The 21593-nt window shown below is 42.5% G+C and overlaps 2 protein-coding genes across 7 annotated transcripts in view; one reads left to right on the forward strand and one right to left on the reverse strand.

Moving 5' to 3' along the window:
• The window catches only part of Trpgamma (Transient receptor potential cation channel gamma), a 24275-nt gene extending 11932 nt beyond the window's left edge, over positions 1–12343 (forward strand). For all 3 annotated transcript variants that reach the window (XM_064679253.1, XM_064679254.1, XM_064679255.1), the window contains 14 exons: positions 6763–6941; positions 6996–7364; positions 7439–7771; positions 7828–8010; positions 8074–8610; positions 8674–8942; positions 9010–9123; positions 9191–9386; positions 9447–9641; positions 9709–9934; positions 9996–10358; positions 10416–10694; positions 10765–10883; positions 10948–12343. In XM_064679253.1, the coding sequence (XP_064535323.1) occupies positions 6763–6941; positions 6996–7364; positions 7439–7771; positions 7828–8010; positions 8074–8610; positions 8674–8942; positions 9010–9123; positions 9191–9386; positions 9447–9641; positions 9709–9934; positions 9996–10358; positions 10416–10694; positions 10765–10883; positions 10948–11181 (3596 nt within the window). In that variant the 3' untranslated portion in view covers positions 11182–12343. The remainder of the gene's footprint in view (positions 1–6762; positions 6942–6995; positions 7365–7438; positions 7772–7827; positions 8011–8073; positions 8611–8673; positions 8943–9009; positions 9124–9190; positions 9387–9446; positions 9642–9708; positions 9935–9995; positions 10359–10415; positions 10695–10764; positions 10884–10947) is intronic.
• A 1731-nt stretch (positions 12344–14074) lies between these two features.
• Positions 14075–21593, reverse strand: part of mtgo (miles to go) — a 60225-nt gene continuing 52706 nt past the window's right edge. For 3 of the 4 annotated variants that reach the window (XM_064679362.1, XM_064679363.1, XM_064679364.1), the window contains 2 exons: positions 19260–19548; positions 14075–19190 (listed from right to left, as the gene is read on the reverse strand). In XM_064679362.1, coding sequence (XP_064535432.1) covers positions 15391–19190; positions 19260–19548 — 4089 coding nt within the window. In that variant the 3' untranslated portion in view covers positions 14075–15390. Of the gene's footprint in view, positions 19191–19259; positions 19549–19612; positions 19918–21593 lie in introns of those variants that run through there. The other variant, XM_064679366.1, reaches the window with a different exon arrangement.

Consider the following 21593-nt stretch of genomic DNA (forward strand, 5'->3'; position numbering starts at 1 on the left):
AAAACGTGATGTAACCCCTTGCCATTTTGGTTGATTTGGACCAAAATTTAGATTTTCAGATTTTTGATGCCAATCGATAGTACTGATCCTTACGAGTCCAAAATGGTATAAAATTCCCAAATCGGACATTATTTGGCCGAGATATTCAAAAAATCATCAAACAAGATTGACTTGAAAAAAACGTGATGTAACCCCTTGCATTTTGGTTGATTTGGACCAAACTTTAGATTTTCAGATTTTTGATGCCATCGATAGTACTGATCCTTACAAGTCCAAAATGGTATAAAATTCCCAAATCGGACATTATTTGGCCGAATATTCAAAAAATCATAACAAGTTTATTTCGAACGACCGATTTTGATAGAACTAGGGATTACCTACGAATTTCAAGTTTGATGCCAGTGATATAGATCCTACGATTCAAAGGTATAAAATTCAAATCGGATTATATTTACCCGAGATATTCAAAAAAATGCATCAAAAAAGTTTTTATTCTCGAACCGACCCCGATTTTGAAAAAAACGTGATGTAACCCCTTGCCATTTTGGTTGATTTGGACCAAAATTTAGATTTTCAGATTTTTGATGCCAATCGATAGTACTGATCCTTACGAATCCAAAATGGTATAAAATTCCCAAATCGGACATTATTTGGCCGAGATATTCCAAAAAATCATCAAAAATGGTTTACTTTACAAACGATTCGTTTTTTGGTCAACAACTTTTTTTAACTCATCGATTTTTAATTTGTTTGAATGCCAATTGATAGTAGGGATCCCTACGAATTCAGGAAGGTATAACATTTAAAAAAATCTGACGATATTTACCCGAGATATTCAAAAAAATTCATCAAAAAAGTTTTTATTCTCGAACCGACCCCGATTTTGAAAAAAACGTGATGTAACCCCTTGCCATTTTGGTTGATTTGGACCAAAATTTAGATTTTCAGATTTTTGATGCCAATCGATAGTACTGATCCTTACGAGTCCAAAATGGTATAAAATTCCCAAATCGGACATTATTTGGCCGAGATATTCCAAAAAATCATCAAAAAAGGTTGACTTAACAAACGATTCGTTTTTTGGTATACAACTTTTTTTAACCCATCGATTTTTAATTTGTTTGAATGCCAATTGATAGTAGGGATCCCTACGAATTCAGGAAGGTATAACATTTAATAATCGGATTATATTTACCCGAGATATTCAAAAAAATGCATCAAAAAAGATTTTATTCTCGAACCGACCCCGATTTTGAAAAAAAAAGTGATGTAACCCCTTGCCATTTTGGTTGATTTGGACCAAAATTTAGATTTTCAGATTTTTGATGCCAATCGATAGTACTGATCCTTACGAATCCAAAATGGTATAAAATTCCCAAATCGGACATTATTTGGCCGACATATTCCAAAAAATCATCAAAAATGGTTGACTTAACAAACGATTCGTTTTTTGGTCAACAACTTTTTTTAACCCATCGATTTTTAATTTGTTTGAATGCCAATTGATAGTAGGGATCCCTACGAATTCAGGAAGGTATAACATTTAAAAAAATCTGACGATATTTACCCGAGATATTCAAAAAAATTCATAAAAAAGTTTTTTTCTCGAACCGACCCCGATTTTGAAAAAAACGTGATGTAACCCCTTGCCATTTTGGTTGATTTGGACCAAAATTTAGATTTTCAGATTTTTGATGCCAATCGATAGTACTGATCCTTACGAGTCCAAAATGGTATAAAATTCCCAAATCGGACATTATTTGGCCGACATATTCCAAAAAATCATCAAAAATGGTTTACTTTACAAACTATTCGTTTTTTGGTATACAACTTTTTTTAACCCATCGATTTTTAATTTGTTTGAATGCCAATTGATAGTAGGGTTCCCTACGAATTCAGGAAGGTATAACATTTAATAATCGGATTATATTTACCCGAGATATTCAAAAAAATGCATCAAAAAAGATTTTATTCTCGAACCGACCCCGATTTTGAAAAAAAAAGTGATGTAACCCCTTGCCATTTTGGTTGATTTGGACCAAAATTTAGATTTTCAGATTTTTGATGCCAATCGATAGTACTGATCCTTACGAATCCAAAATGGTATAAAATTCCCAAATCGGACATTATTTGGCCGACATATTCCAAAAAATCATCGAAAATGGTTGACTTAACAAACGAATCGTTTTTTGGACGACAACTTTTTTTAACCCATCGATTTTTAATTTGTTTGAATGCCAATTGATAGTAGGGATCCCTACGAATTCAGGAAGGTATAACATTTAAAAATCGGATTATATTTACCCGAGATATTCAAAAAAATGCATCATATAAGTTTTTATTCTCGAACCGACCCCGATTTTGAAAAAAACGTGACCCCTTGCCATTTTGGTTGATTTGGACCAAAATTTAGATTTTCAGATTTTTGATGCCAATCGATAGTACTGATCCTTACGAATCCAAAATGGTATAAAATTCCCAAATCGGACATTATTTGGCCGACATATTCCAAAAAATCATCAAAAATGGTTTACTTTACAAACTATTCGTTTTTTGGTATACAACTTTTTTTAACCCATCGATTTTTAATTTGTTTGAATGCCAATTGATAGTAGGGTTCCCTACGAATTCAGGAAGGTATAACATTTAATAATCGGATTATATTTACCCGAGATATTCAATAAAAATCATCAAAATAAGTTTTTATTCTCGAACCGACCCCGATTTTGAAAAAAACGTGATGTAACCCCTTGCCATTTTGGTTGATTTGGACCAAAATTTAGATTTTCAGATTTTTGATGCCAATCGATAGTACTGATCCTTACGAATCCAAAATGGTATAAAATTCCCAAATCGGACATTATTTGGCCGACATATTCCAAAAAATCATCAAAAATGGTTTACTTTACAAACGATTCGTTTTTTTGTCAACGACTTTTTTTAACTCATCGATTTTTAATTTGTTTGAAAGCCAATTGATAGTAGGGATCCCTACGAATTCAGGAAGGTATAACATTTAAAAAAATCTGACGATATTTACCCGAGATATTCAAAGAAATTCATAAAAAAGTTTTTTTCTCGAACCGACCCCGATTTTGAAAAAAACGTGATGTAACCCCTTGCCATTTTGGTTGATTTGGACCAAAATTTGGATTTTCAGATTTTTGATGCCAATCGATAGTACTGATCCTTACGAGTCCAAAATGGTATAAAATTCCCAAATCGGACATTATTTGGCCGAGATATTCCAAAAAATCATCAAAAAAGGTTGACTTAACAAACGATTCCTTTTTTGGTTGACAACTTTTTTTAACTCATAGATTTTTAATTTGTTTGACTGCCAGTTGATAGTAGGGATCCCTACGAATTCAGGAAGGTATAACATTTAATAATCGGATTATATTTACCCGAGATATTAAAAAAAATGCATCAAAAAGTTTTTATTCTCGAACCGACCCCGATTTTGAAAAAAACGTGATGTAACCCCTTGCCATTTTGGTTGATTTGGACCAAAATTTAGATTTTCAGATTTTTGATGCCAATCGATAGTACTGATCCTTACGAATCCAAAATGGTATAAAATTCCCAAATCGGACATTATTTGGCCGAGATATTCCAAAAAATCATCAAAAATGGTTTACTTTACAAACGATTCGTTTTTTGGTCAACAACTTTTTTTAACTCATCGATTTTTAATTTGTTTGAAAGCCAATTGATAGTAGGGATCCCTACGAATTCAGGAAGGTATAACATTTAAAAAAATCTGACGATATTTACCCGAGATATTCAAAAAAATTCATAAAAAAGTTTTTTTCTCGAACCGACCCCGATTTTGAAAAAAACGTGATGTAACCCCTTGCCATTTTGGTTGATTTGGACAAAAATTTATATAATTTATAAATTATAATGGTGGTAGCGGGAAGGTGGCGATAGCTATAAAATGAAAGATACTTGATATATAAACTATTCTTAAAGCTATGTGTCAAGTTTGGTGACTTTAGTTTTTCCAACTTACGAGAATTCCCTAAAAAAAAGCTGGTTTTCGATAGCGATTTTTATCGATTACTTGAAAACGAGGCCAGTTATCGATTATCGGAGACCAACAAGTACTGCACGGGCACTAGAACGACTTACATTGATGCTGATCAGGAATAAATCTACTTTATGGGGTCGGAGATGCTTTCTTAGCCCGTTATACACATTTGCACAAATACATTATACCGTTTATACCCATTTTGAATGGGTTCAGGATATAAAAATGGTTTATTAAAAAATAAGATTTTTATTAATACCAGTGCAATTTATTTTTAAATGAGAAATTCCCGTGCCAAGGGGATTATATTCTGAGTATTTCTGTTTATATATTTCTATGTAAAATGGTCTTTCAGTCATAAAGCAATAGGTCAAATAGTACATATGTCGAAATCGAAATCGAAAGAACTGCACACAGTTGCCCCGGATATTAAATGATTATGGCGTATAGCTCCTTACTTAGTAGGTCTTACGAGGAACTAGGAACGAGCGAAGATTTGAGCATGGTGAAGGGAACTGCAAGGCGCCAGCAAGGAGGTCAAAATCAGTTAGGACCCTCTGTTAAAGTGCACATAGTTGGATTGTTTTTAGGTCAATCAATAGCGTTTCAATTGTTTGTGATTACTTTGTAACTGTATAGGCAGCGTACGTGAGTAAGTGAGCATGTGAGTGTGTGTGTATCGTGCACAAAATGACGGCGACGCCAGTGTTGACCATTTTGTTTTTGCTTCGTAGCATGGCGTGTGCAGGACCTACGACAACAAGAAGGCACTGCACCTAGGTTATGTCCTGCGCAGTCTCAAATTCTCGAACTCACACAGACACACGACTGTCGTCTATCTGTGAGAAATCAATTAAGGTTCAACGCACGCTGTGGCGTGCAGTTGAAATGAAGACAAACTGACTCCTCCCACAGAAAGCTAAATGTTTGCAAATGTGTCCGAACATCAGATGCCCTCAATTAAACAAATACAAATACATGTTTGTATTGTTAAGATGCTTATACTTATTTTAAAACTAGTTTTTCTTTAAATGAAAGTTGCACAGGAATTTACAAAATAGTTTTTTTGTTAAAATTATCCAACAGATCTTTGAACTTGGTTTGCTTTTCCATTACAGTATCGGGAGGTAATTCCCTTAAGTTATTGTACACGTACACCCTAACGAACATAGATCCAAATCCTTATATAACACGTTTGAAAATGGTCGCAAACTTATATGACGAAAGCGTGTAGAGTATAGAATGTTGCGAATTTGCGACCGTTACGCCCGCAATTGTGTATGTGTGAGCTCGTGTGAAGGTCGTAAGTATTCGTAAAATGTGTGTATATGTGCATTAATATGGTTGAAAACGTAACTGTTAATGTTGATATGAGCATAAGCCATTTGCTGTCTAGATGTGTGTACAGTCCTAATGTGACCAATGCCCTTGGAAATTAAATGCCGAAAACACATAAAACGTAAACACATCCGTTTCCTCCTACAGTCGAGAAGAGTCTAAGTCTTAAACGAACACACGCACACACACACAGATAAGCAGCATATGGGGGAGATGCGACTGTGTGTATGAACTCTACCTATACATATATAATAAACATATGCAAAAACAAGCAGCTATTGACCCAGATTTCTTGACGAAGCCCCGCGACCACCTTCTTTTCCCCCTTAGCCAAGCCATGCTATATTGCGCATACGTCCCTTGGGTTTTTGTTTGTTTGCATTAAAATTGAGTTTAGAAATTTTAATTTTATTTGCAACTGATGCTAATGCCCCTTGCTGCTAATGCGTTGCTGATGGCAATTACTAGTCTATTCTAAAATTAAAATTAATAAAGGCTAATGGCACTTTGATTTTGAGCAAGGACAAACCCGTCACAAATCCGGCCTTGTAACTTTGAACTCAAGAGGATAGACGCTGCGCTCTGGCTGTGGGCTGTCTGTCTGCCTGCTTGTTAACAAGGCTGCTTCCTTATCGATTACCCTTTCCTGTAGCTGACTTCCAATTACGGCATACTTATGATAATATATATGTACAAATCCAAGCAGAGTCTTCGACTATCTTTAGGTATGGGCACACGGGAACAAGGGAAGGTACCAAATAAATAAAATGACTCTGTCTATACTATACGCGGGACTACACACGACTGAGATATGCTTGAAAACCCAGTTTGCGATATATATTTTTATCGAGTTCATGGATGTGTGGCAAGTTATCGATCATTTAAAGCAAACATTATCGTAGGAATAGTCTCTGAAATCGACGCTCGATGTCCTGATCGAGCATGGGTTCGAAGCTGCTTTCTTTTGACTACATTATGCCCCCATTAAATTACCTTCTTTAACAATTTTTAATATGTTTGGGGTATAAATTGTGGAATAATTTAAATGAGTATATTCTATAAAAATTCAAAATTTGGGAACTCTATCTCTTGTAATGCTAACTTAGAAGTTATGCTGAAAAAACCTTATTCAAAAATATATATTTGTTGACATTACAAAGTTGGGAGGAGATCACAAGATTTTAGATAAAATATGATAAAGTGGTCCGATCGGGCAGACAGACGGACATGGCTATATAAACTCGGCTGTTGATGCTGATCTAGAAAATATATACTTTTTGGGGTTGGTCTCCATCTATAATAATCCCCGCAAGGGTATAAAAATAATTAATTATCCATAACTTAATCGCAGAAGAAGCTTATTGTCTATCGAAATTTCCTCTATTTAACAGACGAAGGAAAAAAGCTACATTTTATTAGCCCTGCGCGCCGAAAGTCGGTCCTAGCTCCCATACTGATTAAAATCAAGAATGGTGTGGATGGTGGAGACATTGGAGACAAGAAGTTGGGCAGCGAGAGCAGTGGCAGTGGCCACATAGCGGTCCAAATTGAGCCGGCCAGGCGAGTCAAGGTGAGCTGGCTTAGAATTGGCCAACATCCTGAATTAATAACTATCTTTGTGCAGCGCCATAGCATACACGGAATGATGGAGGAGGAGAACACCATCCGGCCGCATCAAGAGATCCGTCAGCTAACTCTGGAGGAGAAGAAGTTTCTACTGGCCGTGGAAAGGGGTGATATGGCGGGCACCCGGAGAATGCTGCAGAAGGCGCAGGACACCGAATACATCAATGTGAACTGCGTTGATCCGCTGGGGCGGACCGCCCTGCTCATGGCCATAGATAACGAGAACTTGGAGATGGTGGAATTGCTCATAAACTACAATGTCGACACAAAGGACGCGCTCTTGCACTCCATTTCCGAGGAGTTTGTAGAGGCTGTTGAGGTGCTATTGGATCATGAGAATGTCACCTTTCAGAATGAGGGCAACCATGTGTGTAGGAGATACCCAAAGTGATCTCTCGTATACGAATAAATATATTAATTATCAATAACTATTTTTCATAGAGCTGGGAGTCGGCTTCCGAGGAAACTTCAACGTTTACGCCGGACATAACACCACTTATTTTGGCCGCACATCGGGACAATTATGAGATCATCAAGATCCTACTGGACCGAGGTGCTGTCCTGCCCATGCCTCACGATGTACGCTGCGGGTGCGATGAGTGCGTCCAGTCCCGGCAGGAGGACTCTCTAAGGCACTCGCGATCCCGGATCAATGCCTACCGTGCACTTGCCAGTCCCAGTCTAATAGCGCTCTCCTCAAAGGATCCCATACTCACCGCCTTCGAGCTGTCCTGGGAGCTGCGGCGCCTAAGCTTTCTCGAGCACGAATTCAAGGTGCAATATAGATCTAATACGTTTTATTCCAAAGTATCTAACCCGTTGTCTTTCAGAATGAGTATCAGGAGCTGCGCAAGCAGTGTCAGGACTTTGCCACAGCTCTGCTGGACCATACGCGCACCTCGCACGAACTGGAGATATTGCTGAACCACGATCCCACTGGGCCGGTCTTTGAGCACGGCGAACGCATGCACCTGAATCGCCTAAAGCTGGCCATCAAGCTGCGCCAGAAGAAGGTTGTGTTCTATCCAAAATGGGCTCCGGATCGTTTAAAGACTATTTTATTTTATTCTGTTCAGTTTGTGGCCCATTCGAATGTGCAGCAGTTGCTAGCCAGCATTTGGTACGAGGGCTTGCCGGGATTTAGGCGCAAGAACATGGCACTGCAAGCATTGGACATAATTCGCATTGGCATCCTGTTTCCCATATTCTCGCTGGCCTACATACTGGCGCCCTATTCGAGTATTGGCCAGACCATGCGGAAGCCCTTCATAAAGTTCATTTGCCATAGCGCCTCGTACTTCACATTTCTGTTCCTGCTAATGCTTGCCTCCCAGCGCATTGAGACCTTCATCGGCAGCTGGTTCTGGTCAGAGGCAACCACCATGCTGAACCAGGCGGAGGAGCTGCAGCTGCCGACCAAGCGTGGCGCCAAGCCCACGTTCATTGAGTGGCTGATTCTCGCCTGGGTCAGCGGCCTTATTTGGAGCGAGGTGAAGCAGCTGTGGGACGTGGGACTCCAGGAGTATCTGAACGACATGTGGAATGTTATCGATTTTGTCACCAACTCCCTGTATGTCGCCACGGTAGCCCTGCGGGTTGTGTCATTCTTTCAGGTACAGTACACTTGAACACCATTATCAGCCCTACAGAGCAGGTGTAATCCATATTTCGTGCAGGTGCAAAAGGAGATGATCTTCAATTCACAGGCCACAGACCTGCCGCGCGAGCGTTGGGACACCTGGGACCCAATGCTCATTTCGGAAGGCCTTTTCAGTGCGGCGAATATTTTCAGTAGCCTCAAGCTGGTGTACATCTTCTCGGTGAACCCACACTTGGGGCCACTGCAAGTGTCTCTGTCGCGCATGGTCATGGACATCATGAAGTTTTTCTTCTTGTATGTCTTGGTCCTTTTCGCCTTTGGCAGCGGTCTCAATCAGCTCCTCTGGTGGGTACCACCTGCTACAATCATAGGTCTAATTTAAATATATATATTGCACTTAATTTCGATTCAGGTACTACGCTGATCTGGAGAAGAAGCGTTGTCCGGAGGTCTCGCCCAGTCTGCTGCTCAACATGAACGGCACAAATGATCCGAACGCGTGCATTGTCTGGCGGCGATTCTCAAAGTAAGTAGACTTTTCTTTCTGTTGAGATGGGAAAACGATCAGTTGCATTCGCTTTGTCGACTTGCAGTCTTTTTGAGACGACGCAAACCTTGTTTTGGGCTGTCTTTGGACTGATTGATCTGGACAGCTTCGAGCTGGATGGCATTAAAATCTTCACGCGTTTCTGGGGCATGCTGATGTTCGGCACCTACTCGGTAATCAACATAGTTGTGCTGCTCAATCTGCTGATTGCCATGATGAATCACTCGTATCAGCTCATCTCGGTAGGCTATCCAAATGAGGTAAATACCTCAGATGCTTTATTAAATTGCATTTCGATTCAGGAACGCGCCGATGTTGAGTGGAAATTCGCCCGCTCCAAATTGTGGATCAGTTACTTTGAAGAGGGCGGCACTTGCCCGCCCCCGTTTAATATAATTCCCACACCCAAGTCCATATGGTATGCCAGCAAGTGGATGCGCCAGATGTTCTGCAGCGGCTCCTCCGCAGCCCGCCGCGAGCACCTCAAGACAATACGGGTAAGTAGATATCCTCCACATGAACACCATATGAGACTTGTGAACTGCATCATTGCATCCTGCACAGCGCAAAGCACAGCAGGCCAGTGACAGGGACTTCAAGTATCAGCAGATCATGCGGAATCTGGTCCGTCGCTATGTGACGGTGGAGCAGAGGAAGGCGGAGTCACAGGGGGTAACCGAGGACGACGTAAACGAGATTAAGCAGGACATTTCCGCCTTCCGCTGCGAGCTGGTGGAGATACTGAAGAACAGCGGGATGGACACGAATGTGTCTGCAGGTCAAGGTGGTGGTAAGATGCCCTTTCACTCACACTCCGCGCACTACATTAAGTCTCTTCACCCCGCTTTCAGGTGGCGGGGGCAAGAAGAATCGCCAGAAGGAGCGCCGCCTCATGAAAGGTTTCAATATCGCGCCACCCGGCTCCACGAGCTCGCTGGCGCCAGTGGCCGAGTTCTCGACATCACTGGACAACTACGATAACCAGCATGAGATTCTCAGCTCGACCCTGTCCACCCTTTTCACACCCAATTTCATCCATAGACGTCAGAATACTACTGGAGGAATGGCTGGCGCCGAGTCGCCAACTTCGCCTACGCAGAGCTCAGTAGCTGCGTCGGCGGCGACGGCGGCGTCGGCGGCGCCTGCTGCCACCAAGTACAACAAGTCCACGCTGAAGTATAACAAGCGCATAGCGGGACACAAGAAACGCTGGGGTGAGTATGCTCAGCTTGCTAAGTCTACGGCCGGAAACTAATCTGCCGTGCTCTAAGGCACTCTCATTGAGGCCGCCAAGGTGGGCAACATGAGCAAAATGCTGGGACGCTCCAAGTCCGAGGACTCCGTCTGCAACTCCACGCACAATTCCACGCCCGTGCATGAGCAAGTGCGGGTAACATATGCCCAGAGCTCAACGCAGCGCACCTACGCGTACCACGGAGCGGAGCCACCAGCTGTGGCCCCGCTTCCACATCCTCCGGCGCTTGGCAGCGCCAGCACGTCGGGTCACTCGCATGTGGGCATGGGCGCCCACTTCTTTCACACGACCTCCGGTGCGTATGAGTGCCTTGAGCTAGTAGCTGTGTGTACGGCGGAGTCTAAACCAAATAGAGTTCCTTCCAGGTCTGACTGCCATCGCTGCTCTAAAGCGCAAACGCAAAAAGTTCTCTTCTAGTAAAAACATTTGTCCCGTAACTGAGTCCATTGCGGCTGCCACTGCTGCCGAGCTGCTGACCGACAAGGTTCGTACTTTCCACATGAAATCTGAGCGACACATCAATTGCAGACTCTTTATATCCCGCACAGACCCTTAAGCGCGTGTCCAGCTATCCGGCAGCTACCGCCCAGGGCAGCGTGCCGCACAAGGATCCGACCCAGGTGGTCAAGCCGCGGCGCCACGAGCAAACTCAGAGCCAGCACGACTCGGTCGAGGCCTCAACAGAGTTCACCCTGTCCATCGATCCATCCAACACGTCCGTCAATTCGCGCGAGCCGCTGATTGGCAGCAGCTGCGTCTCCACAATGGGAACCATTGGCTGAATGCCATTGAATAAAACTACGTAAGGAATTTTAATGCAGATAACTCATTTCGGCTCTGGGATCTTGAGCGGAATATTAACACAATTCAGATATACACAACTATAACCAATCACTAGTCATCATCACTAAGAACCTTATTCTGGACGAACCTTATCCTTCTCGGCTCAATTTCAACCCCACTCCACACATACACACCCATATCATGTGACTGCATTTATAGGAATGCCTTCGCAGAGAAGCCTTTGAATCTGAACCGTTGAGCAACTAATTGAACCGCTACCAATACCAAATATAAAATACAACTATCCCATATCGATGTTGAAAGCTGCCTTAGTATTAGAAGTATTTTTTGTATAAACCAAAGGTATATCTATATATATTCATAGTACTAGTAAATGCACATATGTATGTGTGCACAGACATATACGAGTTTTGGAGGAATATTAAATTGCTAAACTTGGACTTAGAATAACGCTGTGTGATGTTGATTTCGGAATGGATTGAAGGCCGAGCATTTTCCCGAGGCAAATACAAAGCAAACAGCACAACATTTTATACACCGATTTTAACCAACTCAACAAACAATAAACGAATTGCAAACTCTTGATGATTTTAGCGCCTATATAGTGAATACTTATAAGTATATTTGTAGAATTAACAATAGTACGATTGTGAACTACATTTTTAGATGGGTTTAAGTAACTGCAAGCGAGTAGGCAAAAGGAATTTTTACTTACGTACATGTATTCAGTTAAAGCTTTATTGTTCACAGTACCCCCAGACTTAAATAAAACGAAACTTATTGTGACCTTTAGTAGCACCTAATCTAAATGCCTAAGTCATGAATATTAAACATTGAATAGCAGGAATATGTTAAACAATAACTGCGATAAACGGATAAACGAATATGTAGGTAATTAAAATGTTATATAAATATATATATTATATATACACATACTTATACACATTAATTGAACATCTACATATCAACAAATACGATAACGTCCGACTTAAAGCTATGTCTATGTCAATATCATTTAAGATTGTTAAATCACCTGATCTTAAGAAAAAACTTGTATTTATGGTGCGAATTGCTTTATCTGAATATAATTGAAATATTATTTGTTAACAATAAAGAATAAAACGTTTTAAGTACTCACATTATACAGCATTCTTTCAATTTTTAGTGCGTAACACTGGGCGAAATCTAAAATACCGACAACTGCCATCGACCTATTTTGATATAGGGAAGGCCCCCGTCTTGTCACAAAATGTGTATCGTTTAGCGTCTCTTACCCCTTACTATATATAGTATATTCAAGATAGGTATCGACCGCCGAGTCGATACAGCCATTTCCATCTTAACAGTTATTTCATAGGTCTAAAGATTCTGACCACAAAATGAGTTCTTATGTGAAAAACTGTTACTTACAATTGAGCGAAATTTTCTTTGTGACATATCACATTTAGAGAAAAAACACTCTTCCTTGCTGAAAATCGGAGGCAAAGGTTTCGTGGGTAAAGTTTCGGATTCAAACTCATTTACAAGGATCGTTATGAAAATTTGAAATATATTTCAAGTTTTACACAAAATCCACTTTTCATGGGAATAAATGTTTTAAGTTTTGCCCGAGGGGTCTTCCCCCTTATTAATATACTCTGGATATAAACTAAATGAATGCTTGTTTCAGCGATTTCGTTTTTTTGGGTTGTAACTCAATTGAAAAGATCTTTGTGAAAATTCATTTAAGCCTTGGTTCACACACTTCGCGAAATGCACTCCTATTAGAAGTTTCTCCCGATTAACTTTGAACATAATTTCAGAACTCTACATTAAGACTTAATACGATTTTGGAAACTCCACCCGCAAATGAGGTAAATTTGTAGAAAACGGTTGAATGAAACTTTTCGATTTGCCATCCGATCAGCCGTAAACTCATTTTCAAGGATCTTTGTGAACATTTATTCAAGGCATGTTACATTTGTCGAAAAGTGCCCTCCTTCTTAATGAATACGTGTTTAAGAGATTTTGGGAATTCCAACTGGAACTGTAAAGAATCGGGAAGAAGATTATCAGTAATATGATTGCCATATTGATGACTATTTCTAAAGCTATGTGCTTTCATATACATCGCTGTTAGTAATACACGACTCTCAATTATAAGCCCCACATTCTGGAGATTACAAGAGCTACATTTATAAAGATAATATACAGATCATAGGTATTTCAGGAGGGTCTCCTTCCTGATTCTCATTGAATTACACCTTTGTTTGCATTTTAAGTTCGTTTCTGGCCCCAGGAAATCTTCTTTTCGGGATCCCACCTGAAATATAGATGTGTTCCATGTATATAAGTATTTCACAACCAATCTATAAAACACCATACATTTTTTGTATATCGCATTTATTTTATACATACACATATATATATATATAAAGATAAATATATTCATGTACATATATATGTGTATATATACTCTTGCAAATAATTATTATAAATATGCATTACATATACATATATATATATACATATATATATATATATATATATATGCCTGTATAATAAACAAATAATTCGACAAATAGTACAATATAGTGCTAATAGAATCATTTATATATTGTAACCATTTACCGTTGTAAACATACATATCTTCTGTTTTTATATTGTAATTATTCTTTAAATTTCATATTAAACTATGGAAAGAAACGATTACATTAATTTATTTAATTAGAAAAAATAATAATAATTGGAATATAAATCACTTTGCGTTGCATTAGGCTATAAATTTCAAATATTATATCGTATGGACTAAATAATTTGTTTTTTTATATTTTTATTTTTGTGTAAAAAATATATTCATGTATATATAAGTATATTTGTTTGTATTGTGTATTTCTTTTGTATATTGTGTATTTATATAAACGAGAGCTTTGCCCAGCTGGGGTCGCAAAATCTCCGTAGCATAGGGTCAATAATAACCAACAAATGTTCCGCCATTAACACGATATAATTCATGTAAGCTCTGGTATAATTGGATTGTATGCTACGATATCTTTATCTTTATCTTTTTCATATATATAGAGCCGCCTCAAATAGGGGCCTTCGATGTTTATTTATGTTTATCATAATAATAAATTGTGTTATATTTCACATGGAAAGTTGAGAGAATGAAAGAAGCGTCTGTTAAACTAGCTCGAAATGGACACAGTTCCACGTGACTGTCAACAGTCCGGAATGGGCTGTGGATCTGTCAGCGTCCATCGATTGGCTATCGAGAACAATTGTACAGCACTACAGATATAATTTATAATTGTTTGCATAGTTGGTTAGTTTTTAGATTTAGATAAAGATTTAAATTTCGATATAGATACATATACATTTGCAAACACACACACATAGAGTAATGCTTGTTATCAGTTTTATACTATGATGAAACATAGTCTCATAAATTCATAATTTTCGGTATTCATTGTTTATAACTCGTTTAAATATTTATAGTGCATACATACACATACATCCATGTTTATATAAGTATGTTATATATATACACGCAACAACAATGCAGTTAACAGTAAAAGAGGCGTTTGTAAAGGTTTTAAGAAGTACTTTTTAAGCTTAGTTTTTTTCTTCTCGTTTTCGTTTTTGTTACTGTTTGTTTCGTTTTGTTTTATGTACATTGAGAATTTGTTGCACAAAATGCTATAGCACATATGGAGATTTTTGTGTGTAGTATACATATGCTTGTGTGTAATTGATTAAATATGTGGTAAGTCACATACATAAATAAATACAAATACAAATACAAATACAAATATATATATATATATATATTTATATATATATTTATATGAAGAAACATTTCGTTCCGTTAGGAAACATTGATGCACTTTCCTCGAACCATCAATGTTTGCAGGTGTAAATAAAAGGTTCTTAAGAATGTTAATTGTGTAGATTCAATATAATTGTTAATGTTATTACGAGTTGTTTGTGAATGTGTGTGTGTGTGTGTTGTTATTGTTGTTTCCTTTTTATATTTAGGAGATGTACAATTGATTTTTATATATACATAGATACATATAAAAAATAAAAAATAAACAAATGCAAGTGATTTACAGCTAGTCAATGGAAATCACTTTTTTGAGACACCAAGTGGGATTTGTTTGTGTTAACCTTTACAGTGTGGAGTCGCGTTCGCAGTGACCACCAGCTCAGCCACAAAGCATGTGCACTAGCATGGCCACCAGGAAGGTGACAAACACGAATGAAACCACGAAGAAGACGGCCTTCTGCTGGTCCGTCAGCCGCTTCCTGTTGTAGTAGAGCGCTGTCAGCCAGGTTGCGAACCGTCTGAGGACGCCGCCATGTGGCATGCTGTAGTTGCTGCTGTTGCTTGAGGCGCCCATAACGGCGGCGGCGGAGGCGGCGTGCGGGAAATGCGCATGATGCATGTGGTGCGAGTGGTGCAAGTGATGCTGGTGGTGCATGTGATGAGCGGCGGCGCTGCTGTTGCCGCGCAGCTGCAAGGTGGAGGCGGATGGAGCAGCCAGACTTGAGGCGGTTGCCTCAGCGGGGCACGCTTGATGCTGTTGGTGATGGTGATGATGATGATGATGGTGATGATGCAGCGGATCGCCGCAAGCATTGAAACCAGCCGCCGACAGCTCATGCTGTAGCCGGCCAATCGCCTGAGCGTCCGCACCAACTCCACTGTTGCCGCTAATGGCCGAGGCGCTAACCGAGCGCTGATGCAGTCCGCTGGACGGGCCATTAGGTTCCAAGAGCTTGCGGCTAGCGCGCTGCGTTGCCGCCTGATTTGGAGCTACTGTGGACCCATGTAGATGGTGGCAGGAAGCGGAGCTGGCGTCCAGCTCGCTGGGCACTTGATAGCGCAGTGCCGTCGATGATTGGCCGTGCAACAGCTCTCCGCCGGGTGTGACACGCACCGGGCACACACGAAACTGGTAGCAGGTTCCCGCCGCCAGATTGTCTATGGTGAACTTGGTCTCTGGTCCGCGATACAGCTGTCTGTAATCTAGGTTGCTTGGAGCCACATTGGCCCCGTTGCTGCTGCCGCTAGTACTGCGCGCCTTGGGCGAGCTGGAAGAATCGCAGTCGGTGGATGCGACAATAGCATACTGCAGCTCGTACTCGACGCGATCGTTGAAGCTGTTCTTTGAATGCTGCCACTCGAGAGTCAGCTGCATGAGCGGCTGGCTGGCCTGGTCCAGCAGGCAGACGCTTTCGTGCACCACGCGCGGCGCCTTAATGTTGGCCGGCAGCGTAGCGCTCGTCTCGAATATATACTCCTCGGAGTATTCGCCGTCGCCGGCGCGGTCCGTGTGCGCGTAGATGCGGAATGTGTAGCTGCTGCGCTCCTGGAGTTTGTGGATCTTGCACATGCAGTTGGTGCCCGAGTAGACGGTCTGAAACTGTTTCGCCCTTGCCACGTACATCTCCACGTAGTACTTGGTGAAGTCCGCATTGCCAGCACCGGTTGCGCCGCCGGCACCGCCGCTTGCCACAGCGTTAAAGCCGCCGGTTTTGCCGCTTTCGCCCCACTTTAGCTTTATGTAGTTGTGGCCAGAGCCGCTGCATTCCAGCCTGGGCGGAGCTGGCGGCGCCGGCTGCGTCGTTAGCTTGGCATAAGCACTGAAAACTCCGGCGCCTATCGCGTTGACCGCCTGCACGCGGAACTTGTAACTGGTCTCCGGTGTTAGCCCAACTACCGTGTATCGCGTACAGGCATCGGGTGTGGCAATCGTCCGCTCACCATACTCAATGTTGTAGCTGCAGATTGCAGCGCCATGCGAGGCCGGCTCCGTCCAGTTCAGTGTAACCTCCGTGGCGGTGAACTCGTAGCCCTGCATTTGCGGAGCGCCCGGCACTGCGGCGGGCGTTGAGACGCACACCACGTCCGTAGCAGGTCCCGTGCCGGCTGCATTGCTGGCCAGCACGCGTAGATAATAGCGCGTGTAGGGCGTCAGATTGCGCAGCTCCACAAAGGTCTGGGAGCCCTGGTAGCAGCCGTTGAACTGTGTGCTCGGCGGCTCCACTTGCGGCTCATCCAGCTGCTGGCTGGCGCTCTGCAAGGTGTAGCCACTCACGGCGGATCCATTGAGCAGCGCAGGCGGCTGCCAATTGACGCTCAAATGTGTGGCGGACTTGACCAGCACCTGGAGCGCATTGGGTGGACCGGGTGGTGCTGCGGCGGCTGTAAAGCGCAGCCACGGAGACCAATTGCCCGCTCCGACGCGATTAATGGCACGCGCTTGCACCTCGTAGAGACCACCTGGCGCCAGCTGCTGCGCCACAAAGAAGTCCTGTTTGCCGCGGTATACGATTTGTGGCGGCTGCGCTGGCGTCTGCTGTAATGTGTCCAGGCAGCGGAGTTGCGCCTCAAATTCCAGAACAGGTGCCCCGCCATTATTCTCAGGAGGGCTTAGCCTTAACAGAGCCGCGTAAGGTGTTGGTGGTGCATCGCACTGAGGCTGTGGCGGAGCGCCTGGTGGCACTGCTTCCGTGGTCACATGCGCAATGTCCGAGAACGGGCTTTGGCCGGCGGGGCTCTCGCAGCAGGCACGTAACTGGTAGGTGATGCCCGGCTGAAGGCGCTCGCACATAGCTTCCGTTTCACTGCCAGAGTAAATGCGCTCGAAACTGGGTCCGGCGCTCAGCTCCAGATGGTAGCGCAATATATCGGATCCACCCGTGTCCGCAGGTGGCTCCCAACGCGCCTTGAAGTGAGTCCCGTGTATCTTGCCCTTTGCATGTGGCTTTCCCGGTCGGCCAGGGCGCTCTGCAGCCGTACTGTAATTGACCTCCGGCGACCATGGCGAAACTCCGGCGTCATTTTCGGTACGCAAACGAAATTGATAGCTGGTGGCGCGGCGCAACTGCAGGCACTCATAGTGGGTATCGCCTCCCTTGTAGCTGTTCAGGTAACCATGTCCGGACTCGGCATCCTGCAGCTGCAGCAGAAAGTCGCCGTCCTGGGGTCGCCGATCCCAGACGAGGTGCAGCGAGCTGGCGCTGCAAGCTTGCAACTGGGGTGCCATGGGCGCTGTGGGCGGATTGCCGGCTGTACTGTAGCTGGTCACCTGCGAATACGCTGACTGCCCGACCTCGTTAACGGCGGCCAGACGAAAGCTATAGACGGTCGTCGACTGCAGCTTGTTTAGCACGTAATGCTTGGCTCTGACCTTGGCCAGTTCCACGAACTGCAGTGCATTGCCACGCCCCTCGTCGTAATCCAACAGATAGTGTTGAATGGGCGCTCCGTTGGCTGCCGGCGCCGTCCAGCGCAAATTAATAGAGCTCTTGGTGCGCGACACCAGCTTTGGAGGCAGCGGCTGGTCCGGCTCGCAAGCCGGCGTCTTGAACTCGGCGGGCTCGCTGACGCTTCCCTGCAGCTGCTGATAGTGCACTTGCAGCCGCACCAAATACTCCTGCCCCGGCTGTAGATCCTGGACAATGCACTCGTATGCCTCTCCGCGGTAGAGACTCTTGTACTTGCATTGTTTTCCCGTGTCACTAAGTAGCACTTGGTAGCGCAAGTCCCGCACGTTTACCAGCAGCGCGTCCGTGATGGACGGCGGGACCCAAATGATTTTTGCGGTGCGCGAACTAACGTCGATCACCTCCGGCTTATCGATGGCCGAAATCTGTTCCACAATCAAAGCCTTGTAGTCCTCCTCATCTTCGGGGGCCAAGTTCGATGTGTCCTCGCCATCGTCAGATGTGCCCACAGAGCTGGTACCGCCCGCACTGCTACCCGTGGCAACTTCCCCCTGCTGCCCAGTTGGGTTCAAAACGGCCGCGTTGCGCTGCTGCGACTGCGATTGTGACTGCTGCTGTTGGTGCGGCACGTGACGTCCATGGTTGTGCATGTGAGTGTTGTGCTGCTGCTGTGTTCCTGGAATGTTGTTGTTGTTGTTGCTGTTGTTGTAATGCCCATTGGTGTCACTGCGTCGCGGAGAGGGCGAGTGCGTGGGCGTGGACATGGTGGAGTCTATGGATTGAACAGAATAATAAGTTTTCTTCTTAAACGAAGTGTTAGTTAGATAGTATGTGTAGTTACTTCTTAGCTCGCGCCACTTTTCCAACCTACGCAGCATCTTCATGTGCTGCCGCTGACTACGCTCGTCCCTATAGTGGGGTGGTGATGGCGAGTGCGGGGAATGTAAATGCGGCTGGGGCGTTGGCGGAGCCACTCCGCCGCCCGTAGCGGACGTGGGCTGCTGCTGGGCGCCTGGTGGAGGCGGCGGCGGCGGCATATGATAGTGAGGTGGCCCATTGCCAGTCGGTCCAGGACCCGGAGGATAGCCAGGCAGCGGCGTATAGAAATGCGATGTGCCATTGCTGCTTATCTGAAAGCGGAATAAAAGGTTTAGTTCAATTGCGACCAATAACAATTTCGCTAAGTGCATATACAATTGTTTCAGTTGTCGACGTGGTCGTCGTAGATTCTTGAATCTTCTTCGGCTTCATTTCAGACAGCGACTGTGCAATAATTAACCACGTCAACGATAACTATAAATAAACCAACGCCAACTACGCGCTGATAAACAATCGCAAAAAATCACTTTTCAAATCACTCATCGCTACCGGAACTTGAGTTTAGGCTTTCATTTTCGGGAGACTTATAGTTTTATTTTTGTTGTTGTGAATTTTCAATTAATTCTTTTAAATTTGACGTTCTGTACTTCACCCGATTAGCTAGTAAACATTGTCTACTTAACGCACGTATTTTTTCTGTTATGGTAACTCATTGTTATGCTCTAATGTGTCTGTTAGGAATGCAATAATGGTGGAATGATAGTTGTGTATCGCATAAGTATGTTAATAAAATAGGCGGAATTCTTGAATCGTTGCTTATTATTATAAGAAATTTGTCAATGAAATTGTATATGCATTTTTATTTGCTTTTTAGACAATGTATATATTTCCGGCGTATCAAAAATCTATCGATACGAAAATATCGATAAATACTGACTCTGGCAACGCTGTTCTGCAATCATGTTACTGCTAAACGAACCCGATAAACGCTGCGCGCGCATTTGCATTACAGAGAGTAATTTAAAGCATTTTATTTGGCAAAATTGCTCGATTACAAGAAAAACATCGTTCGAGCCAAATGTGGCGAAGCAATATTAAAACATTAGTTGCATAAGCCCGATATTAACATATTTTTCTAGCAAGTGGTGCGATTATTGCCATCAAGTTGGCAAATTGTTGGTTTTAAATGCGGTCGCGGCAGCAGCTTTAAAAAGTGCACCACCTAGCTGTTTGCTTTACGAGAGCCATATTACAAATTGACATTATTACACATAATAATAAAAAGCAAGTTACAATGCTCAACGAGGAGATACCCTGTACACTATACTACTACACAAAAAACCAATTTTAACAGTACATTTGTGGAATTTGCATAAACCCCATTTATCTAATGACTTCCAATTGTGTGCAAATACTGAGCACGGTTATATCTCTTAAAATGCTTATACTGTTAATTTTGGAAGGAACGGGCGAGGCTTCATAAATGTTAAATATACGTGAACCTTAATACCAAATTGTGGGTTTCCAGCTCTCATCTCCGAGACATGTTTAGTTTCTGTCATATGTAGATTATAAGATCAGTTATTTAATTGTTTGTGGTATAAATCTAGATCTAAATCAGTCTCTTTCACACAAAAACTATTGCCAACCAATATTCAATTCCGCTAGATTAGGATTCTGTGTGTAATATATAATAAATGTGCTCATTGTTGTCCCAAGAAACATAGAATGTATATATAATATAATATAATATATAAAATATAATAAGAGACTATATAATATCAAGCTCTGATCAAGACTCTTCATACATACTATATTTGGACGGAGATGTCTACTTGAATGCGTCACACATTTCGTGTCAAAATTATAATACTTACGCAAGGGTATAAGAGTCTAGCTATTTAAATTAGCATACAATCAAGTGATAATGAGATTGCGAAAATGAAGCGGAAGTTGGCTTTCGTCTCAGTAAATTTGTGGCTGCTACAGTCATGAAAATTTGGAACAGAAAATTTAAATGGAAAAACATAGAGAAGGGTACCGAAGATGAAATACCCTGGCAGACTTATGCATGATATATTTTCAATCTCATTAACACATGCGAACTTTCTATCTTTGCATACAAATTGATGAATGGACATGCCCATATCGGATCAATTCTTTATCCTTATGAATGTTTGCCCGTAAGTAGTTCGAAATCTGTGGCAAAATTATACAACCCTCTTGAAGAGTATAAAAAAAAACCCCGTCACTTTTATTTCAGTAACTAAGCGTGACGACGCGTCGTCGGCAACGATGTTTCTGCTGCTCTACATATGACCCCGGATGAAGCTGTTGGCGCTGCAACATTTCAGTT

Source organism: Drosophila montana, unplaced genomic scaffold, assembly GCF_035044405.1.
Source record: "Drosophila montana isolate Dmon_TW-CO22-7 unplaced genomic scaffold, ASM3504440v1 contig_1_1, whole genome shotgun sequence".
NCBI classification, from domain to species: Eukaryota; Metazoa; Arthropoda; class Insecta; order Diptera; family Drosophilidae; genus Drosophila; species Drosophila montana.